Here is a 27,176-nt window from a genome sequence, read left to right as displayed (position 1 = left end):
CATACAATACATGTACAGAAAGAGACAGGATAATGACCCTTTTCTACTGGCAGTGTGACAAATGGATCAATGCAAACAGCTCATGACATTTATCAGATAGAGTCAAGGACCTCCACATTAGTGCTGATGCTCACCTCGCCAGTCAAGTGGCCAAACATTATTGATATGGCGTCCACAAAGCAAAGGACAAACATAATTCACTCATCTATACATCATCCAAATGAGGACGTTCTGCAGACCGGTGTTTCGAAAATCATCACTTGAAGAATTGTACTTTTCAGTTTACGTGTGTGTGTGTGTGTGTGTGTGTGTGTGTGTGTGTGTGTGTGTGTGTGTGTGTGTGTGTGTGTGTGTGTGTGTGTGTGTGTGTGTGTGAGACATTGTTCGGAGACCCACAAGTGACATTGACAGTCCATCTCTCAACAGACGTGCAGTGTAATTTTTCCCCATTGTGAAATGATAAACAGCGACAGGGATTTTGAGTCTTTCTGCTTCATGTGGCTAAAATTCCATGAAAAGATTTGTCCTCAACATGCGAAACTGACTTTTAGGACAACTCTGAAAGGAAACATGCAAACCTATTCTGAGAGTGTATATTTATTTTTATGTGTAGAATAAATTGTGTTTTTTTTTTGGTGTTTTTTTTTAACTTGAATGGAGCTCATTGCATGGAGACTAAAATATTAAATTAGAATAAATAAATAAAAAATAAAATACACTGGGATTTCTAACCACATGAAAAAAGTTTATTAAGTCATGACTAATTTCAAATATATCATTTTGAAAAATGTCTGAGAGAACACTGACTGTATGACTAATGTACATTGTAAGCCAAGCCTTAAATTGATTAGCTATCATCTTATTTCCTAGTATTTCACAATATTTCATATTACCTTGGGAACCTGAAAACAACCGCAGTAACAGGAGAAGGCAATAACGTCTTGAATTTAGAGTTCATAATTTTCTAAGCGCACAAATGAGCCGCGAGATCAAATTAAAAAAAGAAACATTTTCAGCAACATTTCTGCATCAATATGAGCTTACCTGTGACCATGTGGACCACAGAAGCATAACTGAGGCTCTGAAAAATAAGTGTGGTTTATCCTGAGAGCAGGTGCAACATGCTGCGTCCAAAGTACAGTAAAGTTTTCCTCAAACTTCCAGCTTCCAACTTATCTGTCTGTCTTTGTGCTTGCGTGTGTACAGAACTTGGTAATAGCCGACTTGCATGGTTTAATACCAGCTAGTGTTTGTAGTATCTTGCCATATATTACCATTTCTCCTTGGAGGGGCCCCTTGCATTCAAATCAGCGGCCGGCTGCCTGATCGTAGAGGACAGCTTACTAGGCCCCTTGAATTGTTCACCAGGAACAATAGATTCCTTTGTCAACGTGTTTCTCTTTCTCTCCCTGGACAATACTAGAGGGTCCTTCTGGCTCTCTGCACTTAAGAAATGTTTGCAAAATTACACCTCTTTATATGCCTCTCAAAACAAGTAGCAGTGACAGTATAAAAGTGTGGGAGGTTTAGGGGAAAATGCACCGGAGATTCGTTTCTTTTCTCTTTGATAAACTTCCGCCACTGTTTTAAAGGAAATTTCCTGCATTTAAGAATGGCTTACTAACACTTTCTGTTTTGTGGTTGTTGTTGTTGTTGTTGTTGTTGTTGTTTTTTCCTGGAGCACATAATTTGAAATGCTTGATGGCTAAATGTGTAACATAAGAAAGTAAGTAAAAAGAAATGCAAAGGGAATATAAATACAAATATTACACAAAAAAGGGAAGAAAGTAAAATGCAACGAATAAAATGAACTACGAAAATTAATATGAGATTTCTAATACATAACTATATTCAAAGACATTAAATTTCAAAATAAAATAAAAAATAAGAACATATTTTTGTACGAACTTAATGATCACTTGATGAAGGTGATTCATTAAGACTCAGAGTGCATTTTTCCTGTGTTAGAGGACAGTCCTGTTATAAACTATAAGCTGTGTCTCTGCATAACGAGCTTATAGTGCGGAGCTGCCCACCGGGCTGCAGTGCTGACCTCTCCCTCCTCCTGATGAATAGGCCCATAAGCAGATGCCCAGCTGTGCCTATTCGGGCCTTCAACAGCATTTCGGGAATCGGTATGATTTTCCTGGGAAAGTTGTCTCCCCACATCGGGACAATTTCTCCAACAATGTACACTATTTCAGCCTGGCTTCGACGATTAGTCCTTTTTAAAAAAAAATTATTATTACTATTACTATTATCATTATCGTTATTATTATTATTGTTGTTGTTATTATTATTATTATGACCATTATTATTATCAATATTATTATTAGTAGTATTATTATGTAGACTGTAATTACGTTGGCCCAAATCTGACGAATATTTTAGATAAATTAAGAAACTAATTATTGGTGAAGATACAGGCACGACGGAGGAACAACGAATTCAAATGTTGACGTTTGTTTGATCTCCTGGTGTTGCAGGTCAATAAGACAGAATCCAGGCTGCTGAAAAAGAATCGCTATTTTTTTTAGCACGATCATTTACATTTTCGTTGTTTCTATTTAGGTTATCTCCACTGTTTGGACGTTTTATGCACATATTCCGCAATGTTTGCAAATCCATTGCTTTAAATTAAATTATAGCCTACTTTATATAGCCCACTATATATATATATATATATATAGGTGTATATATATGTGTGTGTGTGTGTGTGTGTGTGTGTGCGCGTGTGTGTGTGTGTGTGTGTGTGTGTGTGTGTGTGTGTGTGTGTGTGTGTGTGTGATTTAACAAATGCACAAGTTTATTACGAAACTTTTGCCATATGCAGAACTCCGCAGATTTGTTTTTGAGCCTGGTCCTGCAGCTTACTTCTCTGCGCAATGTGTCAACAGTTCACTCCGCTGTTTGCGCCAGCTCTGCTATTCTTAAAATTGCGCGCATTTATTGCCCGCTACATGCACACTGAGATTAAATCAGACAATGTTTTGTACATTACATCACACCTGATTTGAACCTTCCCTTGCTGCACCTGCTGCAAAGAGGGTCTGGATCTCAAAAAGGCAGAAATAGAAAAATAATAAACGGCATACACGTTTATTTTAAAACGCGTTTGGTAGTAACTTCTCAGTAAACTCCATCGCGGCACGTTTTATTCAAATACACAGGAATATTTTCCCAGCATACCTCAAAAGTCCAGGGGCCGTTGCTCCGTTGCTCGCACAACTGGGGCCGACTCTCCTCTCTCTTTTGTTGGGGCTATTGTGGGGGGCTGCGTGTTGGGATTGGGGGTGTAATGAGGGGGCTGCGACCCCCCGATGGGGGTGCATTTGCTGTCCAAAGACCGTTAGACAGTGGCTGAATGAATGGGGCCTGAATGTCATTGTAATGCACGGGGACAACTCCCCCTTCATTCAGCTTAAGATGTGGAGGCCGCTCGGCTCGGCAGAGGGAGAGACGAGGAGAGGAAAAAGCAAGTGCAATTCAATTCACAATCTCGCCCTCTTCGCTTCATCGTGCATGTGGAGGGACGCGGAGGCAATTTGCACTAATGTTTAGGCGTTATGCTGCTGCACTAGCAAGCGTTTTCTGCATCAGACCAAAGCCTGCGGTTGCCCGAAATGGAGAGAAGATGGAGCCACAGTACGGCGCATAGCTGGAGGATGGCAGCAACGACGAGAGTAAGACACTGAACAAAGGATTGTGAGTCCAAGCCGGCGTGGATCTATTGAGTATAGGCTATATTTGGACAGAGGACGCATCTCCTGTAGCAGGTGGCCGCTGTGCAGTATGGGTTTCTACGTTTTTCTCATTTTTGGCAGCAGGAACCAACAGATTTTTTTTTTAGGCCTAACAAATTACTTGAATTAGCGAATTGACTTGCATTAATGTAAATGCAGGAAGCTCGTTTTGAAGTGCAGATTGCGAAGGGGAGGGGGGGGTGCTGAGGTGAGGCAATGAGCATACCGGTTCAAATAGTTAATAATTGCATTTGTTTAAAAAAAAAGAAAGAAAAAAAAAAGACCACATTTGCGCGTCTATAGGCTCAGTTAACGAGAGTAAAGGGCAGCGGTTTCATCCTAAACCCTGCTGACGGTCCCTCCTCTCCACCTCTTTGTTCAGCCAACAGTGGGAGGTAGACACGAGCTACTGAAGAGGGGAGAAACATTTGAAAATCCAATGACATATTCTTCCGGGACAGAAATCAGTAAATTCCAGCAGGATTTCATCGGAACGACGCTGAAAGGCATAATAGGAATAGATGCAGATATATGGCATTGTTACAGAGGATTAACTTGTTTAAGAAAAAGGTCATAAAAACAATCATAGGTTAAATTACACTAATTGAGGTTGAGCTGCAAACTGCAGCAAATAAAATCTAATCAAATAAAAAGGTAGGCTATTGGAAAAGCAAAGACCAGGCACCTTAATTTGACACGAGTTAAATACAAAATATTTTCAAATATAAATAGAACGTGGATAATGGTCGTAGAAGCAACAGGCAAAATAACCCTTTTGCCAATTTCTGAGAGACAGCCACAATAACGCATTAAGATGAACTGCTTACACACCTAAATGAGCCTAGACATATAAAGTCAACACCTCTAAAACTAGTTGTTTTATTTGGAATCTGTATGGACTCCACAAAAGGCCAATTTATCATAATTTTAAACTAAAGGAATATTCCTCCATCCCATACATTCGTGTATGACACTGTGCTGTTTTTGAACCTGATACGCTGCAGCAGCATGTTATTGTGGCCCTGACCATGTAGGATCACAGGCCACAGGCCTCAGAATAATAACCGTGACCACAGACACAGGACTCTGCTTCAGATTGTCAAGAAAACAGTGGACGTGGATGGTGCGTAAAACGGTTATTCCCTAAAGGAAAATAATTGTATCCTGATATGTGCATGCACCAGAAATGTGGCTAATGGTCAATACATTTGGAACAAGCTAACTGGAAAACCTATGTTTAATAATAGAAATTCTCCACATTAGGTCTTGGCATAATTCAAGCGTAGAGGTCAATGGGCTTTGGGTTTCAGACGCTAGTCGAACTTTGTTTGGTTGTTTGGGACTTATAATAATCACAAAGTGCAGGTCATAGTTGACTCGATCCACCTTTTTTATTTTTCCACGAGCCTGATTCATCTTATTGAAGCAGAATTCACGTGGTGCACATGCGTCTGCTTAGGTACAACCTTCAAGGTGTTGGTATTCAGGTGCACACAAGCGGACAGAGGAACTCCTGTGGTGCTGTGGCTACCTCCGCGTGCAGGCTTACATTGCATTTGTTCGTAAACTCCGGCCGACGGTTACAACTGGCCTGTTATCTGTGGGCAGAAACAGTAGTTTGCATCGATGCATGCATGCATGACGCGTTGCAGAAAGTCAGGTCGGTGGTTTCAAGGACGTTTGGGGCTGATGAGGATTTGGTTTTAATGGGGGGGGGGGGGAAGAGGGGGAGGTGGTGGCTTGGGCCCCGGGCCATGACGTCATTGTGCGCCCATGTAATCCTCTTGCGCTGAAGCCCAATCAGCAGAGACTCGCAATTGTCTAGGATGGGAAGAGAGGGGCGCTCTAATCCGGGAGACAGTGGATCACTCAGCCCGAGAGAGAGAGGAGAGCGAGAGAGGGGGGCATGCATCCAGGGCTGGATTGTGCCTGAAATGGGTCAGATTAAAGACTCCGACCGATAGGAACCGGCTGACTCTTGGTGGAGAGAGGACACTTCTGAAGACGAAGAAGCCATTTTCGCGCCCCAAACACGAGAAAATCCGCCTCCTGACTGCAGCAGCTGTAGGGATATGCTAGAGAGCTATAAGAACGACGTGGGTTTTCAGGATATACTGTAGCCTAATGTAAAACGAGCCTTCTGTAGTTTGTCAGCTGCATGACAGGAGAGAAGAGGCATCGCGCGTTTTGTCCGAGGGCGTTGATCGTGGACAAGTCGAGGAGCTGCATTCAAGCCAAGTTAAATGGAACATACAGTACTCTTCGGAGTGGGATGTATAACTTCAAACAAATAGCCTTGTGACGTACCATCGTTGCTTTCTTCCGTTTCTCACTCTTGTCTGTGTGTTTGGGGTCAGGCTAATGTTCTAAATTGAGTGGTTTTTTTTTTTAGAAAGGACAAAGAGAGGGGCTGTAGTTTGAGTTGTCAGTCTGTGCGAGGTAACCTGCCAAGAGATGCGTAAAGACGCACCACCACCGAATTAGAGAGTAGAAGTGTTTTGCAAATGCCATGTTATGGTTATTCCGGAGTAAGCCTTGCTTGAAATCCTTTGATTATGGGCCGTATTGTGCTGGGGTTTTGATGCCGAGCTGTGGCGCAGTGATATCAATATTTCTTTGCGTGGACTCCGAAGAGGCGCAGGAGAAGAATGTGGCGGCGCGCATTATTGCTGGTGTGGGCTATAAATCGGCTTTAGATTTGAGTGTCCAAATGCATGTGTGTGTGTGTGTGTGTGTGTGTGTGTGTGTGTGTGTGTACGTGATTGCGTTGCAAATCGGCTTTAGTTTTTTGTGCGTGTGTGTGTGTGTGTGTGTGTGCATGTACACTCGAGCGCGCGCACGGAAACGGGAGCTGTACTTAAGTCGCAGTCGTGCAGTCTTGCATCCTCTTTGGCAGAAGATGCTGGGGCTTTGAGCGTGTGGAAGTCAGACAGGGTTAGAAACTGCTCGCTTGGCTTCATCCTGCACTCATCAGCAGGGTGAGAAGGCGACTTCTTAAAGGGTTGTCACTCTGCGTGTTCACAGCGGACCTTGATTTAATGTCCATACAATTAAGGCACGCGGTGAATGCCAAGAGAGGAATCTACACAGCATCATGCTTCACATTTCATTCTTTCATTATTGCGTCAGGCCGCAGGCTTTAGTTCACGACATTGACCCTTGAAAACAGGCCCTGGCTGCCAAAACCACAGCAGCAGGATAAAGCTGACTGCTGTACTGTCACTCAGCTGAGCGTGTGTGCACGCGGAAGCATGCGTTTGCGTGCCTAAGTGTGTGTGTGTGTGTGTGTGTGTGTGTGTGTGTGTGTGTGTGTGCGTGTGTGTGTGTGTGCATGTGCGTGTGTGTGTGTGTGTTGCTTTGACTGGATGGACGCAATGCGTACTTTAATAGACCAATACAGGATGAAATTTACACCAGTTAAATATTATATGATGTCTTTAGTCTTGATTATTGGTTGTAAATGTCGGTTTGGTGTGAGTTACCAGTGAATGCAAAATATATCACGCAGACACGAAGCAAAGGTTCACGAAAACAATTGGACTTTCACCAAGTGGGGTCAGTGGCTCACCTCTTAAGTATGCTTCAGTAATAACTTAGATTTATGGTCTCCTTTAATGCATCTTAACTTTATTTTTTAATATAGGGTAGGCTCTTATATTCAAGTGCGCCACTCTTGAGCAGTCTCTTTCGTGTAAAAATATGTTACTGTCAGGCATAAGGTCAACAAATTTCAAGGTGGGAGAGTGACCTAAATGTGAAATATGAAAATAATAAATATCTATATTTAAAATGCTGACTAAATTTACGCACGACCTACAACACAAGCTAATGGTTTTGGCGCACCGGCTGCAAATCCCGCCTACAAATTAAACCCAAACGTGAGTGTCTGATAATGGAAACATCCACCGCTCATAGTGCATGAATTCTAAATCCTGATGTTTTGGAGCCTATTTTCTGTAGTCTTTCACCATCCTATTGTGAAACTTTGAAATATTGTTCCGAAACGTAATAAAGGCCACCACTTAAGTGCTGTGGGTTTTTGGCCTCAGTTGTTCAGCTGAAATTGTTGCGTGATAAATCATTTCATGCGTAAAAGTAGGCCAGCAGTTCCAGTCCACCACACCTTCAACGTGTGGCTCAGACCTGAGGCCCACAGCAGAGGCTGAAGAGCCTTGAAGGGATACAAACTGACGATGGCTGCAGTGTTTATTCGGATGGAGTCAGCATATAGAAATAAGTGATTCAATGCCACCTACAGGCGTCCCTCTCTCAGCGCATTACTGAATCTGTCCACCACTGAGGGCAACAGCAAAGAACACTAAACCAAACAGAACAAACTCGCATAAAATCAATTAAAACTCTTTCGACCTGCTGGGATTTAATTCTACTTTTTAATGTTTTGCAGTCACAGCTGAAGTAGAATATCCTTTATGAATACCATGTCAGGCTTCAGTTCCCTCTGAGGGTTGAAATTGAGCTCGAAGGGACATCTTCAACACATATTCCTTGAATGAAAGTGACATTAATTATAAACCAATAAATGAACCAAATTAAGCAAAAAGTTGAATTTTCTTAGATTTTCCGACATCACATGTTCAGTTTGAGCAGCTCTTGTGTAACTTGAACATTGAGGTTCTCGGAACTTGCGTCACTTCATCTGAATAACAGGGCAGGTCATTTCAAACAGCCAATATATTGATATAAATAACACAAATGTATTACATTTTAAAAAATGTATCCAATTAAAAGGCTATTTAGGCAAAAAACACATATTTAATATTTTGTTGGTAATTCATTTAGGGCTGTGAGTCTATAGAAAGCCTGAATGTGATTTTGTTTGCCCAATTTATTTTGTCTTTGTTGGATTCATGTTTTGTAATAATGTGACACACAAATAAAGCCTGCGCTGCACTGATTTGTCTGCTTGTTCTTGTGATTATTTTATGAGCAACTGTACGTAGTCACGCCACCTTTGTACCGTGCATGCGGTATTTACAGAACTACATTTGATCTAAATTAATCTTAGAAATGGTGAACTGAAAATATATTTGAAATCTTGTTCCGCAGATTTACCAGAGCTTCCTCGCGGATCTGAAGATTCTTAAGAAAGTGTGGAAATTCTTGCGCAGCATAAAATATTATGACGTCCATATATAATACAGCCGAGATAGAAGAACATTTCCACCTCTATTTTAAAAAAGTCCGCTTACAGTGTTTTCACTCCAGGTACTGTTCCTCAATATGACTGAAAGTCCAACCAGCAGTTCCTCCTAAACAGGAAGTCAGCACCATGGAGAGCTCCTGTCAAGGAAAGAAAAGAAAATCGACTGAATTATGGAACAATTATATGCTTGAACAGGTGCTGAGCACCAAAACTATTCTACATTTTCTGTGTCTAACACAATGCATACGGTGTCTCAGGTTAAAGAGCTGGAATATCAAATATTACTCATCTCTTATCACGCATATGGACCGGAAGGTAAAGCCTGTTTTTATTATCAAGTTCAAAAATGATGATCTAAGGTGTCCAAATCCATTTAATATATTTCCGATTCTGTCAACTTTTATCTCAGGCTGCAGCACTCCCACTCATGCGATCAAATTCTGTTGCCGACCACTTGAAGCGGTGGAGACAGATGCCTGCTTTGATAACAGCATTGACAGATGTAGTGTACAGCTGTTGGTAACATTTTTTTGAAACAAGACAACAAGAGAGCAACAACTCGGCATAGAAAACCTTTCAGTGACATTTACGCAGTGGGGCTGCCCTCTGTGCATAAGTGGCTGTTTAGTTACCAACAGATAATTCATGAGATCAAGACGGAGTAATTTCTGAATGGACAGTTTATTAAGGCTTGATTTCTTCTATAAAGAAAATCCGAGAGAGAGATAGATAGAGATATCTTTTGAACAGGGTATGTCCACAACAGCTGTGGCCAGTAGGATAACCAATGTTTATTTAGTATTTCATGTCAATGATCCTTTTGTGGTGTTGATAAATATACTTCCATGGCTAACCTGACATCCCTCTTGCAGCAAACATCTTCCGACAGTCTCGTCAACATTAATCACAACCAGCTCATGCTTCCTGAGGTAAAAGACGGCCGTGGCTGCGACACACTCTTCGGTGGCTTCCGTTAAGAGCTCCTCAATCCCCCCCCCCCCCCGTGACTCTATGCTGCTTGGAGAGAGCGGTGTGAAAAGGCAAACATGTGAAGGGCGTTCACCGTATTGCTTGGATCAACCCAGCTATTGATTAGTGGAGGTTAAAAAAAAAAAAAAAAAGGAGAAGAAAGGCTACTGTTAAGGAGGTCAGTTCTCTAGATTACAGGGGGATACACCGGCCGGGTGAAAATACAACGCATCTGGAAATGCTGCTGTGAAGCTCACAGCATACCTATGCTATTTCTATGTTCTAATGGGGGTAAAGTTCTAACGGAACCAAGACAGGTCATATAGCATGTACAATATCTAACATTATCTGAAAGTACAAACAAACGTACTGTCCAGGCCACATTACCTAAACATGTCCGAACGACAACATCATCGGTTGCAGTTCAAATATTCCAAACAGAAAAACGGTGAATTAGATTAGTTGAATTGGTTACTGTGACGCTACATGCGATTAAAAAGAAAAGATCCTTTTAAATGAAACCGCCAGCATTCCTCTTATGCATCACCGGAACCTCGCAACCCACAAAATACTGTAGTGACAACCTCGAACTAATCAAGAGAGAACCTGCCGATCTGGAAGAAAAAAAAAATATTCTGCAGTCTGGCTTTGAATGCTGGGAAATGAGTGACAGAAGAACAAGGGTGCACCGTTTGTTTGTTTCTAAACCGAATGGTAACTGAACACCAACATTTCCACCTTCAAGACAAGCTGCAGGGAGGACACGGGGTTAAACATCTCCAGCTGACTTGCTGCGTTGCAGCTCGCCATGCACGGGCACACACATCTATTAATGACTTTTTATTATATTTTTTTAATATCCAATCTTTTTTTTTTCTGGTAACATACCTCAAAGTACTTTACCGTTTCATAATCAATGGTTTCAGTCTAGAACAAACTAGAGTTGCAACAACCAAAAAACACACAGAAACCACATTTCATTCTTAGTTTTTTTTTTCTTACTTGATAGTAAATCAGTTACATTAATTTTTAGGTTATACATTTTTAGGCTTTCTCCATGAATATATAGGCTCCTACGTTAAAGCTTAGCATTACGACCAACATGATAGACTTAGCAAAACCAAATTCAAGGGAAAAGAAAAAACAAGAGGATTAAGACAGAATGACGGTGAATGGACAAATATGTGAACCCTCCCCTTTTGTGGAACAAAAATGCAAGAGCAACAATTCATTCAATGTAGCAGTTACATCATTTCATAATTCTGTTAAAGCAATTTTAAATGGTGGATGAGACAATTCTCTCAGACTGGGTTGTGTACACAAGCAGAATCTCCTGAAGAAACATACAAAAGACCCCTTCCAGACAAACATTGAAAAAAAGCAAAGCAGAGGGGTATGAAAGATATCAATAGTACAATTTTTGATTTTAATGGTGAGAGTTCTGGTTGTGGAGGACACATCTGTTATTTCTTTCCCAGAGGCCTTTGCAATTCCTCCTTTGAAATGTCTCAAGTCCCGTGTGACTTCACACTATCCCTGATTTCTCCAGCAGTGTCACTGTTTGAGCAGTTCTTTTGAGAAGTCATCAATAATTAGAAAAAAAAAACATTAAGGCTCCAGAAAACAGGTTTCTGAAATGAAAATTGTCAGTAGTAAGCCAAAAAATAGAGATTTTGTCGATTTGAATGAAAAATAGATAAACCATTGAAGTTTTATTATCGCACAGTTCCAAGTCCGACGTTGCCTTTGGGATCCTCCAACCCTGTTGGCACAGTTAAACCTCTGAAGCATGGCAATGTTGCCCCCAAATGGACAAATAGGGGCAGGACACATCCGTTCCTGATTGTACTGAAATATAAAGTGGCAGATTTTTTTTGTTTTTCTCCATGGTGCAGTCAAACCCTGATTCAATTGGAAAGAGGAGGGGGTGAGGGCAAGAGAGAGAAAACCAGTCCGGTGAGAGAAGAGTACGAGATGGAACGAAGAAAAAGAAAAAATATTAAAAAGAACCTGAACTAAAGAGTGTGGTGGCAGCTAGGTAATACGTTAAATCAGCTTGTTATCCCTGCACAAGAAGTGGTGGTACATGGGGCAAAAAAAAATAAAAAATAAAAAGCACAAGTCTTGACAATGGCAGAGATTCACCAGGATTAAATAGAAAAAAAAAAAAAAATGAAGGGCTTGGTTGCATTTTCATATTCTTCTGTCTCTTAAATCAAGTCCTAGTGTAACTGTTGATCAAGCCAAGGATAAATGTCTTCTATTGTTTATTCCTGTTTTGGCGCTCCTGTTTGGAAAAAGAACAAAGAGGAACCATTAGACATAAAAACGTTACATAGCAGCAATAAACTGCAGGACGTTTTGATAAACAAAGGTTTGCACGGATTTATTTAAAGCAGTGATCAAAGACTAGATTAGGGGACTTTTTTTCTTTTTTATCTTCAAGACAAAAGCAATCAACAATAAACATAAAAATAACTGAATGCCTACGGGACAGTCAACGACACCAACAAGAAAATGTGACAGCCGTTTACCTGATCCAACCGTGAGCGGTTCTGTATCTGAGGAGGTTCAAAAGTCTGTCAGATAGAGCAAACAGGAGGAAACAGACAAAAACAAAGATTTAGCCTCTTACAAATGTCACACAAAACAAAATGATCTCAAGAAAGTAGCATTTATGTGGCTAAAGTGAGCATTGATAACATCCATTTTCGAGGAAAATGTGACACACACGGTTTTGGTGTATTTTAGGTAACAATTAGATTACTTTACCAACCTTGCGGACCTCCTCCTCTTCCTCCTGCCTCTTCTCATAATGGGAGAAATCATCAAAGATGGAGGTGGTGTGTTTGTAGGTGGCGATGATCTTGAGCACCTGCTTGGCCTTCTCCAGAGGAACCTCCTGGGTATCACGGGAGTTGGTCACTGGCTTGTTGTCGTTGTTCTCCAGGCGGATGTGGCGCAGCTGGCTGTTAGGCACGTCCTTAACAAACAACCAGTCCACATCAAACTTGCCCTTCCACTTGTCCTGCGCCCAAACACCAGCACTGGTCCCATAGTCCACTGGTGAGCGCATCTCTGCCACACCGCAGAAATGGCCGCTGCCGTTGACGCTGAACAGCAGGTACACGGGACCTTTACCATTCATGGCCCGGAAGGCTGAGTCCAGCCGCTTGTTGCCGTGCTCCGTGCTGCACCAGATGGAGTACTTGATGGAGCGGTGAATATCGTCCTCAGAGTAGCTCTTAATGATGAAAACACGACCATTCTTCAGGTTCCATTCAAAGTCCTTGGGGTTGTAGCTGTGGGAGGCGCGCAGCTTTTCCAGCACTGGGTGAGACTCTGCACCAGGTCCCTGGCTGGCAGACATTTGGGGGCCGTTGTTCCCACCACCAACCACACCCATCACACCACTACCATCATGGCCAGGACCACCCTGCCCATAACCTTGGTTGCGGTTGCGTGGGGCAACCCAACGGGTCTGGGGTTGCGGGGGCTGGGTGTGGTTTTGGTAGGGCTGAGGTGGTGGCTGATGGTGCTGGTGCTGGTGTTGGTGTTGGTGTTGGTGCGGGTGTTGGTGCGGGTGTTGGTGTTGGTGCGGGTGCTGCTGATGGTGCTGCTGATGGTGCTGCTGATGGTGATGAGGGGGCTGGGGCTGTAAGGCCATATGCTGCATCTGGGGTTGCACCAAAGACTGGGGAGGAGGGGGCTGCATGGGTCCTTGCTGCATGGGTCCTTGCTGCATGGGGGCTTGAGGTGGCATGGCATGAGGCATGCCAAGAGGCGGCTGCTGTTGCTGCAGTGGAGCTGTGGCTACTTTAGTCACTGGGCCCTTGTCCCAGGTCCCAATGTTCATATTGTGTTTGATGGGTGGTGGGGGAAGAGCTCCCCCCGGATTGAGCATCCCCGGCTTCACCTTAGTTTTCAGCTGCTGTGGTTTGGCAGGCTTGCTGGCAATGGCCGCCCAGGAGGTGGGTTTAGGTGGAGGCATTCCAATAGGGGTGGCTCCATTTCCTGTGGCTGCCACCGCAGGGCCTCCAATCACAGATCCCACAGCCTTGACACCTGACCCCTGACCAGTGACATCCCCACCGATCTTCAAGCCAACCATACCCTGATCCAGGCTGTTCATACCAGGCGCTTTGTTCAGGGTGTCGCTGTGAAAGCCCGTCTGACCATCAGGCACCAGTGTGCCCCCCAGGGAGCTGGGAGGATAGCTATAGCTGCCACCGTAGGCTGAACTTTGAGTCTGCTGGCCCTGGGAGCCACTTGTGCCCCAAGCAGAGAAGGCAGGGTTTTCAGGGAAAAAGTTAAACCTGTGGGGATAGATGCTGCTCCCCAGGCCCCCCGGCTGGCCAAACACGGTGTCCGGCATGAAGTGATGGTCTCCATTACTCAAGGGTCCGTAGGGGGTGAGGTATGGAATAGGAGGGTCCCCACCTGTGGACCAGGGAGCCTCACTGAGGGGGTAAGGGAATCCAATTGAAGGAGCGTAGTAGCTGGACAGGTAGGGGTCGGTGATGGACTGATAGCTGTTGTTCTAAATTAATGAAAGTCAGAAGAGTCACAACATTAGCATGTATAGAGTTTGATTTTGAACTACCCTACACACAAAAAAAGAAAACTCTGCTGGTAGTGGTTTTTGTTTTACAAATAATATGAGTTTTGTTTCAGCTAATGCTAAACAGTGGAACAGTTCATTGCTCAGAACGTCATTTTAAGTGTGTAATAGGTGATTGTGCACACATTTACCATGACGTGGCCTTTAATGATGAAAGTGATCCTTAGAAACAAGGTGAGAGAAGATGGAGAGCGGACTTTACCTGAGTTGATTGACCAGTGAGGTATGGCTCAAAGTCATTGTCATGGACAGTCTCCTTCTGATGCAGTGAACCATTTTGCACTGCAAAAAAAAAAACAAATTACATTGATGAACATTTGCATTTATTTGTATTGGTGGCAGAGTTCCGTTTGATAGAAACAGCTATCAAGTTGTACTGGATTTCCAACGGACAACAGATGTAAAAAAAATAACTCTGCCATTACGTATTTCAATTGAAATATCTGTCCACTATAATTCATGCTGAAATGAATTTTGTTTGGTTTCAATATTATATTACTTCTATATATAGATATACTGACCAAAGGATTATATGAAAGGAAACTCATAATTTTAGTACTCGGTATCGTCTGTCCCCATTGCACGTGCTTTTCTAAAAGACGAAAACTAACATTTAAAAATCACAATTTGTAATCCATGCCAGACACCCCGGTGACACCTGAGACAAGCATATCCTGGAGGGGAATCAGCCTGTGGCCTGCTGCCAGTCAGGCGTGCAGGTGACGAATGACTCAAGACCTGACTGTCACTACACCTCCTTTAACAACTGCAGTAGATTAAATATGACTAGACCATCATAAAAAAAAATGCATTTATGAGGCTTTAATAATACCATGACCAATGCCAAAGTTAATAACAGCCAGACAACGATGAATTTCGAGTAAATCTTTCTGTACAATCAGAGTTAGTGATTGAATTGAGAAGACCCAAACATGTTAAATTGCTCATTCATGTTTAAAATGATGCACCACACCTTTAGTGGTAGTAAATGGTTATAAAAAGTTTTGTCTCCTTAAGATGATTAGAGGCTGTGGTCTGCTTCGAATCACTGAATTTGCAATGGTTTCTGACCTTCACAAGATTCAGAGGAATATCATTGGAACATCCTAAAATTACATTTGACAGCGGCTGACCACAACCTTTGTTCCTAACAAATTATAAACCTTCAGACTCCACTTTGAAGGATACAGAGGTGACTTGTGTCACACTGAAAACTCAGATCTGGATCCAAGATCAAAATGCCATAACCTCAAAAAACATAAATGCCAAACCATTAGACTGCATTGTGCTGGATTTTTATTTATTATTATTATTATTATTATTATGGATACTTCTAGTGACAAATAAATAAAAGCATGATCCCCATCAAATTCTTGTGTGAAAATGTTATCCACAAACCTGCCCTTTTGAAGACAGTTAATCGTTTCTAATCCAATATTTGATGCAGCAAACATTTTTTTTTTTTTTTTTTTTACCAGTGCTGGTGTAGCTGAATACTGTTTATTCAACACATTGACATCTGAATAAAATATTTGGGACATAAACAGACACATTATTAAAAAAAAAAAGGACTAATCTGCCAAAGTAACAGTTAATAGCAAATTAACTTCACATTAAAGCTTCACAATTACATAATTTCATCTGCACCGTTTCATCACTGCACCAATCCTCAACATCCTGTGTTTATTCACTCAAAATATTGTGCAGCCTGACAGCAGCGTGTCTTGAGAGGAGACGACGAGACTATTGCTGATGTGAACGGAGGCCTTCGGACTCAAAACACACATGCAATGAAATGCTCTTAATTCATTCACGCCAACCAAACCAAAAAAAAACACAGCAAAAAAAAAAAAAAAAAACCCTCACCTTTAGATGCTTGTCCCTTTGATCTCTGCATCAGGAGGGCGGAGGAGGTTGAATCATGAGGAGAAAGAAAGAGAGAGACGAGGTTATTTTTCAAGCTGGTCTTTTGAGATTTCAACACGTAAGGATTTGGGACCGATTACAGCCCGTGATGGTCCCGACTCATCGCCCCAGAAACGGGAGCACAAGGCTATTTCCTGAAGAGAGGCAATGCAACAAAACATGTGTCTGACGTTACTGTTATTAAAAAGAGGGGGTGGTGGTGGTGGTGGGGGCCCAGACGCTTGAACCAGCCCGTGTTTGATTTGATGTGTACGTAACTTATATTAGTTTTAGTAACCGGCTCATGTGCAGCGTTAATTCAAAGGCATTTCTTCGCCAACTAAAATGGCTTTCTGGACGCCGAAACAGCGTCAATGCAGCGTGCAACTGAAGTTTGGGGGTTTTTTTTGTTTAAAACAACAAGACTGGTAAACACTTCGGTCAGAATAAACACTCGTTCCTCTCAAAGTTAGTGAATAAAGTTCGCTTTGAGCCCCTTTTTTTTTTATTATTATTTTTTTTTTAATGTGAATCTGTTTTCGGGTAAACTAGCTTTCGGGTTTTCACGTATTCAGCCGTGAAGGCTTTTCGGGGGGACTTTTCTCTCCTGCGACGTTACAAGAAGATCTAGATATAAGGGTTTGTGTAAAATAAAGAAAGAAAGAAATAAAAGATGCGTTTGACAACAGGCGTGACGGTGTCACCTTTCTCGTTAAAGTTCATTTAACACGTTTGGCAAATTTCACGGATTGCGGCTAAGCTAAGCTAAGCTAAGCTAAGCTAAGGAGCTAGCACTTCCGAGGAATAGCCGGAGCCCAATAAATCGTTAGCAGACGAGCTAGCTTCGGCGAGGTAACATCGTCCCTTTTTTTTTTTTTTTTTTTTCCTACCTGAGGGTCAATGCTCGTGGCAGACATAATTCATGAAGCAAAGTCCCTGGATTCTCACAGAGCCTGAGCTTGTGACTGGATTTCAAACCTCCTCCTCCTCCCCCCCCCCGGGTGTTTCTCTTTTTTGGGGGAAAAGCAAGTTCACAGCTCGGGTTTGCGGTTAGCTTGCGAGGCTAGTTGTGCCGCTTAGCGTGTCGGCTAGCAGCTCGTAGCTCAGCTGTCTTTTCCGCCGTCGGACTGAAGATCACAAACTTCCACAGTTCAAGTCTGGTCCGTGTCCGGAAAGCGACAGAAAGTCCCGGTTACAGCTTTTCAAAGTTGACGGTACGCGTCGCCGAGTGGACCTTTTCGGATCTTGAATATTTCTGTCTTCGGACGCGTTTTACTTTAGTCTCTTTTTTTTTTTTTTTTTTTTTTTTTTTTTTTTTTTATTCCACAGAGAGAGAGAGAGAGAGAGAGAGAGAGAGAGATCCCTCCTCAGTTAAAGCTCAGTCCACTTCCCCAATGGCTGCTGCTCCATCCGGGCTTTGAGCCGCCGCTGTAGTTCACGTCGCTCCCCGCGGGGTGGCAAAACTTTGAAGCACCCTCTTCCTTCACTGGTGTAGGTTAGGTTAGGTGTAGGTTAGGTGTAGGTTAGGTTAGGTTAGGTTAGGTTAGGTTAGGTTAGGTTAGGTGTAGGTTAGGTTAGGTTAGGTGTAGGTGTAGATGTAGGTTAGGTTAGGTTAGGTGTAGGTTAGGTTAAGTGTAGGTTAGGTTAGGTGTAGGTTAGGTGTCAGTTAGGTTAGGTTAGGTGTAGGTTAGGTGTAGGTTAGGTGTAGGTTAGGTTAAGTGTAGGTTAGGTTAGGTGTAGGTTAGGTGTAGGTTAGGTGCAGGTTAGGTAAGGCTAGGTTAGGTGTAGGTTAGGGTTAGGTTAGGTGTAGGTTAGGTAAGTTAGGTTAGGTGTAGGTTAGGGTTAGGTAGTTTAGGTGTAGGTTAGGTTAGGTGTAGGTTAGGTTAGGTTTAGGTTAGGTTAAGTGTAGGTTAGGTAAGGCTAGGTTAGGTTTAGGTTAGGTTAAGTGTAGGTTAGGTACGGCTAGGTTAGGTGTAGGTTAGGTAAGTTAGGTTAGGTGTAGGTTAGGGTTAGGTAGGTTAGGGTTAGGTAGGTTAGGGTTAGGTAGGTTAGGTGTAGTTAGGTTAGGGTTAGGTAGGTTAGGTGTAGGTTAGGGTTAGGTAGGTTAGGTGTAGTTAGGTTAGGTTAGGTAAGTTACTTTATTAATCCCCGGGGGGATATTTTTTCGCTACAGCAGCATACAGGAAGCAATAAGATAATAATAGAATTATAGAAAGCAATAAAATAGCAGTAAAAAAATATTAAATATAAAATTCACAGTATATACAGTACAGTGTATATATATATATATATAATATACAAACAACCAAGAAACACAGACAACAGTGTTATTGTTGTGTGATGGATTTTGCCAGAGGTGAGTTGTTGTAGTCTTATTGCGGTCGGCAGGAATGATCTCCTGTATCTGTCCTCGTGACAACGGAGCTGGAGGAGTCTTTTGGAGAAAGTGCTCCGCTGTCCCTGCAGCAGGTGGTGGAGAGGGTGGTCAGGATTATCCAATATGGATAATAGTTTGTTCAGCGTCCTCCTCTCCACCACTTTTTCCAGGCTGTCCAGTTTGTAGCCGATGATGGAGCCGTGTGATAAGTATTTGTTGGGGAGTATCTGTACTTGAGTTTTTATATATATATTTTTTTGTCAACCTTTACTTTTACTCTACATTTATAGCCTATTTTTTTACTCCAATACATTTCCCGTAACCATCTTTACGTCATTTCTACAAAATAAGATTAGAAAAAAAGGGCTTGGACGGATGATACAGACTGCCTGCAAAGCAGTCTGTTGGGTCAGAGGCCTTAGGTCATTGATAAATCATCTTAATGTGGAAAACAATTGCTCATGAAGTCCTGATTTAGTTTATTATTTCAACTGAAGCTCAGGCAGGGCAGATGGTTGTGTGCGACTAAGTCATAATAACTGAATAACATTGATCCTGATTTTCACTTGTAGCCACAGTGGATCAAGTTAAGCAAGTGAAGAATACACTTCACAAAAAGTTCTTCCCGCTAACCTTTTAAGCATTTACTTTTACTTTCTTATCAGATACATTCAGGCTTTTTACTCTTTTTAATAGTAAAATGACTAATATTAAATTACTTTAAAAAACAATTTTTTTCTTCTTAGATATTTGTACTTTTACTGCAGTGTAGCTTTGAATTACTTGTATATACCTCTGCTGTCCTTTAACAATGTATAACACGGATGTAATGTCTGACATATAGTGACACAAAAATAAGCCCAACTCAAACACTGATAAGAACTTCAATCTTTTACTAGAATTAGGGCTATTTTCTGCAACTTCTGTGGGAGTAAACCAGGATGTCAGCAGACTGTTTGTGGTTTTCTTGCAGGGCCCCTTAGTCTACATCCGACAGTTCAGTTTGGCACAGTGCTCATGTGAGACTTGGAGGAATTTAAAAGATGACACTTGGCACAATGAGACCACAGTGAACTTCCTGTCTAAAGCTCTCCAGGTCTTTTTGGCAGGTAAAATCATCACATATCTAAATGCAAACTATGTGTAGTCTGGGTGTGTCAGTGGCATTCATGTTGAAAATAATTGCAGAATAACCATGTTTTCACGGTAAATTTAGTATAACTTGCAGTTGAACTGGTTAGACTGAACTGTGACACAGCAATCATTACTCTCTTCCACCACTAGGAGGTAGGAACGATACAGATACACATTCGCCCTAACTCAGCCAAAAGTCAAATTAGAATTTACTGTATGTGCATTTTATTACTATATATAGCAATTTATACTGACAGCAACATGTTTTGTTTTTTTTCTATGGCACTGACACTATAAGAACAGATTTAATTTCCCATCTTGTGAGAACTTCCTCTGGGTTATTTGCGTTTTACGGTCGTCAACCTCTGATAGTTGGCTATCAAGATCCAATACTTACTGAATGTGATACTTTAGATTATCTCGGCAAGTATAGATAAGGAATTGAGACTACAATTTATTCAAATATGCACAACAAGGGCCACAAACAAAGATAAAATCGGTACCCACTACATATCTTTTTCATTAAATACCTCCAAGGAAAGAGCAAGACTACACAGCTTATTTTATGTTTTGCCAGTTAATACTCCATTTTCACAATTCATTTACATCCGCATGTCAACACCTACAGGATAAATACGAAAAGGAGGTGTTTATTACGAGCTTCTTTGAGATGTAGTCTTTTGGTATTTGTTGTAATACATCATGCGCTGAATGTAAAAGTACAGCACATAATTCACTGTATTATAATGAGTTATAGGTAAAACACTTTGTTATTCAGCTGTAAGCTTTAAGTTACCATCTTACGGTTACTGCTGTATTTAATAATATCTTTCTAATATCCCTCTAATAGTGATATTTGTTTTGCTACAGCATGGTCCTGAAATGATTTACATGCTGAGCCTTTCTCCTAAGAGGCGGAGCAACATGGTATGTTCAGTCTGTCATTCATTCAAGGATCAATGAGCACACGTTCTGGCAGTTGGGGGATTTTCTGGAAAGCAGTCTCCTGTAGGCTGCTGTACAGGCCCCCGCAGCTGATCATATTATTTCAGCTGGTGTGCTGCACTCACCTTCAGTCTGCGCTCCACTATGAACCGCAAAAGGAATGACTGGCACAGGACAAAAAGGGAAAGGAAGACCTACATGCTACAGAATGATGGATGACGGGAGAACTATGCTGCACATCCTGGAGGAGCCTGAGATGCGAAGGGAAGGGGTGAGACTTGAAACTTTTCAGAACTGGCCAGCAGATGCACCCGTCACATCTGGAGACCTGGCCAAGGCAGGTTTCTTCTTTCTGGGCCCTGGGGATAAAGTCCAGTGTTTTTGCTGCGGAGGGATTTTAAGATGCTGGGTACACGGGGACAGCCCAGCCGCAGAGCATAAAAGGCACTTCCCTACTTGCTGTTTCATCCTGGGTCAAGCTGTGGGAAATGTTCCTCTTCAAGTTGGCTCCTCAGACTCTGTGGACGGCCAGCTGTTGAGTCAGCTCCAGAGGATGACTCTGGATGACCAGGGAACAGCTGGACAAGCAGTCTACCCAGAGATGGAAGCAGAGGATTCCCGGCTCACCACCTTTCACAACTGGCCCACCGAGGCCTCAGTCCAGCCAGATGTTCTCGCCAGAGCAGGGTTTTTCTACACAGGTACTCAATATCTCACTACAGAGCCGAAAACATTTATATAGTAATTATTTCCTTTCTTTATTGTTTAATACTTAAGTATCCATTAGTATGTTTCAGTGAAATACTCAGCACTGACCTAGTCACTGCTAGAGCGACCCCTCTATGTGAGAGAGTTCACGGTACAATTGTCCTGCTGAGTCATGATGTTGTGGACAGAACAACCTGGACAAAGCTGGGGCTGCTACAGAAGAAGGGCTGTGCAGCTTCAGGCAATACACAGGGTGCGGACACAACACCATGGAGACTAATGCAAGATAATGTAATCAAATCAAGTGCCCATACAGAGAGTCTTGTTTCGGTGAAGCAGTGTTCGTTTTATTGAGAATGTGTCACAGAAGCTTTGATTCAGTTTTACTGTAATTTTTTTTTTACCAGTCGTAGTTCGTGCATCGATTGCTTTTAGAATTTGACCCATAAAGCTAAACCTTTCTCGCTTGGGGCAAAGTTTGAGTGTAAAGAGATTTTCTGTATTCGCACATAAAACTGCAAAGATGCAGTCGGTCTGTGCCATTAGACCCTTTTTCACAGTAGTGTTATACATTATCGCAGGTCATGGTGACAACGTCAAGTGTTTCTACTGTGATGGAGGGCTGAGGAACTGGGAGCCAGGTGACGACCCCTGGCAGGAACATGCCAAATGGTTTCCACGGTAACAGCATGATTTTCACATCATTTTATATACAGCGCTGCGCTAACGTTTTGGACACTTTGGATGTTTGGATTCTGATCTATCGTGCTGTGCCATCAGAGAGGCGCCGGATCAGTCCCAAATTCATTCTGCCGCCTGAGATAATGACCCGAAACATACAGCCAGTCATAAAGAACTATGTAGAGTGACAAAAACAACAAAGAGTCCTGTAACAAATGGTCCCCTGTAGAACGCTCAGATCTCAACATCACAGAGTCACTCTGGGATCACATGGAGTGACAGAAGTAATTGATGTTTGGAGCAACCTACTTGCCAAGTATCTTGCAAAACTGCACACAATTTACCAGAGGAGGACTGGTGCCATTTTGAAGGCAGATGGTGACCACATCCAATATTGATTTGTTTTGTTTTTTGTTAAGTGTAATTTTCTATGTAATTTATTGATAAATCGAATGAGACTGGCATCGTCTTTTAAAATATGCTCACTTTACTTCCAGTGCTAAAGCTTTGGTGCAGTACCTCTTGTAAAGAGACGCATTTTGCGTAGCTATACAGTTTACCACGATCAGCCACAACTTTAAGAGCACTGACAGGTGAAGCATGAAGTGAGACTGTCCAGCAATAAAACCTCCCTTTATTAAGGTTTTTAATGTTCAGTTAAGTTTCTATTCGGTCCGATAGAGAGGTGTTTATTTAAATGTTTTTTAGAGACTGTAATTTGTGGTGCTGTTGGACTATACTGAGTCACACTGTGAGGTGTTCCTAATCCTTCGTCAAGCCAAGTCATTTAAATGGGATGGGCAAAATATTATTCAAACCTGTCATATATCTGTGCAGTCCAATAGCCCCACAAATTAGTTTCCAAAATGACCAGTAAAATAATAAATTCTCTCCATTAGACTGAATAATAACTTCACATTATAATGCTCATGAAGGGATTGCAGGGCTGTTGTACTGAAATTCATACCTCACCTGTCAGTAGTTTGAAAGTTGTGGCTGTTTGGTGTGTGTGTGTGTGTGTGTGTGTGTGTGTGTGCGTATATATATATATATATATAAACATCTCAGGTTATAAAGCAGCCTCTTTGTATTTCTCAGATGTGAGTTTTTAATCCAATCGCGAGGGCGGGAGTACGTCAGCAACATTCAGGATGCTCATTTCCATCTGGGTGAGACTGTGGTGAGATCCTTATCCCTCTTATCTAATCAGGATGACACCCATTTAGAATCTCTGAAACATTATAACCGCACATTAATGAATGGAAGTTTGTCTTTGCTGCATTTAAAATCTTTTACAACTTTCAATGCAAGTTCAAAATGTCATCACTTTTCTAGGGAGGATCACAGACCCCCACGGGCAGAGACGTTGGATCCAGAAATGGTAAGTAATTTAAAATTTAAACAAAGAATTACTCATCAATCAAGAGCCTCAAACTTAAATCTTACCAAGCAGACAGGAAAAACAATATAGGGGCCTCCTCCTTAGTATATGTTGTACAGCTAAGAATCAAAGTGTCAACATGCACTTTTGTTTGTTCTCAAAAAGTCTGTGAGGATTATTAAACATTTTGATTTACACAAAGGGAGAAAATAAAAGGCTGAAACCTCTTTATTAAAATTTTTGGACCAAGGTGATGTAGCACTTTGGTTGGGATACGGATTTGATAGATAAAAGCATAACTTGCACGAGCTCCATTCAAAATCTCAAATTAGCCACTGAGCAGGCCGTCTTTAGAAGAAAGCAGGCTTTTTTCTTTTCTTTGCAAGGCTGCTGAAAAGGAAATAAATGGATGTTCAATTACCTGAGCTAATGTTTGCTCTGGGATTGCAGTAATTAGAAAGCACTATGGAAACCATTTGACTATTGCTTATGGTTGCAGGGCAGTCATGAGAGGGCAAATATTCTATACAGTGAAGGAAGCACAATTGTAATCTGTTTCAGCAGACGCACAGAAGACATCTGTGGTTTGAAATGTTAATGTCTTGGCAGAAAAAGGTAAACTGCACAATTTGTCTTATATAGATTAAATAAAGTGTGTGGTGCTTGGAGCAGTGTAAAAATTGTACCCGACTTCCAGTGGCTGATCACCAGACTGCATCGGTCATCTTCGTCACTTCTTCCTCCCTGTCATCCACCAGATATGGTCGGAAGTGTGGGAGCTTCATCGGTCATGCTCTCGCCGGTGGTGCAGACGGTGCTCCAGATGGGCTTTGAAGCCAGCCTGGTGGAGAGTCTGGTCCAGACCAAGTACCTTCTGACAGGCCAGCATTACACATCTGTATCTGACTTGGTTACTGATGTACTGCAGGCAGAGGAGGAGGACAGACAGAGGGGGCCACAGAGCAGAGGTAAAAGATAGGCCTGCCAAAACTAGGACATAATCAATAATCAATCATTTTGCGTCATTGTTAAGAATTATTCCCAGTCATCTGTACAAAAACATCTGGATGACACTAATAGAATTGTCATAACTTCATCACTATTTCAACATCATTCTTCACACTTTGAGGTTTGACTGGTGCATTTTAAATGATGGTCAACTCATCTCACCCTCATCCTCTGCTATTATTTAAAAGACACGAGTAGAGAATTAGATAGATAGATATACTTTATTGATCCCATAAGAGGCAGCATGGATAAGAACGATACAGGGTAAAAGCAATAAAAAATAGAGGTCGTAAAAATATAAAATATAAAAATGTAATGTTTTTACAAATAAAATAAAATAAATTAAACAACAGTGCAACAGTCAACAGTAGTGAAAACAAGTTGACTGAACAATTTCTAATATTTAACCAACCACATTTCGAGGAATCGGTTGACAATAACATTAATTAAGATTTAGCATAAAAAGACAATGGAATAAAAGCACCAAGCTGTATGGTAAAATAGTTCAAGCCTAACTCCACATTGACCTGCTACAGCAATAAAACACTGATGAATCTATATATATCATAAAATATATGGAGTGTTGGAGGAAGTATTTAAATCATTTACTTAAGTAAAAGTAGCAAAACTACAGTGTAAAAATACTGTGACAAGTAAAAGTCCTATTCTCATAATCTTGCTGAAGTACAAAAGTTCCAGCTTCAAAATGTACTTAAAGTACCAAAAGTAAAATCACTCCATGTGCAAAATAGCCCATTTCAGAATCACATATAGTGCATAATTGGTTACTAATTTTTGATTCATTAACGTGTACATCACTTTAATGTGGAAGCATAATTCATTAGTTGAATATGCATAATAATTAGTGGCCTAAATAAAGCTTGAAAAGAAATGTAGTGGAGTACAAAGTGCCTGCAATCTTTGCCTTTAAAATAAAGCCTACTGGCGCAGAAGGAGAAAGTAGCATCACAAGTAAATAGGCCTCCTTAAGTACAAGTAGCTTACATCAAAATTGTACTCATGTGTAGTAACTACTTGAATAATGGTACTTAGTTACATTCCAACACTGAATATAAACTATATCAGAAGGAGGACCCAAACAGGACAGAGGAGGTTAAAACAAAAAGGACAGCTTTATTTATTTTACTTTTTCGGTAATAAAACGAAAACCTAAAGTGCAGCAAAACAGTCCACAAGTCATAACCAAGAAATAAAAGTTTATACTTACGAGGAAGAACAAATATGAACCAACGAAGAAGAGCGGGTAAACAAACAATACGGGTTGATTGTCCAACGAGGCCCAGGTGAGTACATAAACTGGCGGGAAACTACCCCCCCCCCAAAAAAAAAGGTAGGAAGTGATGTAGACATCGCTGCGATAGACTAGAAACTTCAAAATAAAATAGGAAGTGACTGCAAAAGAAGAAGAAACGCGCAAAGCAAACAGAAACAGTGACAAACTGATAACATATGATAACATGCAGGGCAGGGCCATTTTTCTGCTGAGACACTACTTCTGTTATTAATAGTTTTAAAAGCCGTTTTCAAATGATACCTTTATAGCCCGCTCTTAATTAAGTAAGGCTTTAAAGGTGACATTTTTACTTGTTTATAGTAAAGGATCTGAACATTTCTTCCACCACTAATAATTATTGAACTTGCAATTTTATACAGAAAACCAAAAAAAAAAAAATTCACTGCTGAAAGACCAGTCAGTCAATTCTGACAATAAATAATACAGTTTTACTTGAGAGTTGGGACCTTTCTTGTTTCTGAGGTACCATTTTTAATAACCCAAATTTCAATGTTACAATGGCAGTGTAAGTTCATAATATATTTTCATGTTCGTGTGTTTCAGAGCCTGAGAGGAGGCAGGGCTCAAGTGCAGGAAATGTCAGGACACAGACACCCATCAGAGAGAAAGGTCAGCGGTTAAAATCTACATGATTTGCAAGGGAAAAAAATAAATAAAAAAAATTAAAAAAAAAAAAATCCCCTTTTCTGTTTGTAATAAAAAAAATGTTGTTTTACATCGAATTAGCCTGTTGAACTGCTGACATGCGATTGCTACATGGTGGCAGCGTTCAGGCTTCATTTACGACACTTGAACAAATAATTTGTGGATGCGCGTAAATCCGTTTCTCTCTGCGTTTTCTCCAACAGTGAAGGACCCGAGTCCAGAGGAGCTGCTCAGGCAGCTGCAGGAGGAGAGGACCTGTAAAGTGTGCATGGACAAGCCGGTGTCCATTGTCTTCATCCCCTGCGGTCATCTGGTGGTGTGCGGCGATTGTGCTGCCAGCCTGCGTCACTGCCCCATCTGCAGAGCTGTCATCAGAGGCAGTGTTCGTGCTTTCATGTCCTGAGGCTGTAGCGAAAAGCCACACTCATTCAGGTGTTGCATGAGTGGCCCTGAGATTTCCACTGTACTCAATTACCCCTGTACTGATAAACGTAGAGACTGCCGGTTGCTTGTTTTTTTTTTTTTTATCAGAGTTTACAGATAATTCTCTATGATAAACACTTCAAGCCGTTCCACTTGT

At 41.5% G+C, this 27,176-nt stretch overlaps 2 protein-coding genes across 3 annotated transcripts; one reads left to right on the top strand and one right to left on the bottom strand.

The window, feature by feature from the left end:
• Positions 1 to 10,703: 10,703 nt before the first annotated feature.
• On the bottom strand, positions 10,704 to 17,814 carry LOC138192803 (YTH domain-containing family protein 1-like). Of its 2 annotated transcripts, none has more exons than XM_069140468.1 (6): positions 17,293 to 17,814; positions 16,364 to 16,388; positions 14,700 to 14,779; positions 12,649 to 14,416; positions 12,411 to 12,455; positions 10,704 to 12,163 (listed from the first exon to the last, which is right to left on the bottom strand). In XM_069140468.1, exons 1-5 carry the CDS (start codon positions 17,317 to 17,319, stop codon positions 12,448 to 12,450), a joined length of 1,908 nt encoding a protein of 635 aa, XP_068996569.1. In that variant the 5' UTR covers positions 17,320 to 17,814; the 3' UTR covers positions 10,704 to 12,163; positions 12,411 to 12,447. The 2 variants fall into 2 exon arrangements, with proteins under 2 accessions (XP_068996569.1, XP_068996568.1); XM_069140467.1 differs by having other exon boundaries at positions 12,653 to 14,416.
• A 1,950-nt stretch (positions 17,815 to 19,764) lies between these two features.
• Positions 19,765 to 27,167, top strand: birc7 (baculoviral IAP repeat containing 7). The gene is made up of 8 exons (XM_069141149.1): positions 19,765 to 19,888; positions 20,784 to 21,559; positions 22,148 to 22,247; positions 23,346 to 23,427; positions 23,583 to 23,628; positions 24,387 to 24,596; positions 26,495 to 26,560; positions 26,800 to 27,167. Exons 2-8 carry the CDS (start codon positions 21,019 to 21,021, stop codon positions 26,997 to 26,999), a joined length of 1,245 nt encoding a protein of 414 aa, XP_068997250.1. The 5' UTR covers positions 19,765 to 19,888; positions 20,784 to 21,018; the 3' UTR covers positions 27,000 to 27,167.
• The last annotated feature ends 9 nt before the right edge of the window (positions 27,168 to 27,176 follow it).

This window comes from Embiotoca jacksoni, unplaced genomic scaffold (genome assembly GCF_022577435.1).
Source record: "Embiotoca jacksoni isolate LCO1_2020_lvr unplaced genomic scaffold, fEmbJac1.0.p SCAF_9, whole genome shotgun sequence".
NCBI lineage: Eukaryota > Metazoa > Chordata > Actinopteri > Embiotocidae > Embiotoca > Embiotoca jacksoni.
The sequence above is the reverse complement of the archived record's forward strand: the minus strand, read 5'-3'. Positions and strand labels throughout refer to the sequence as shown.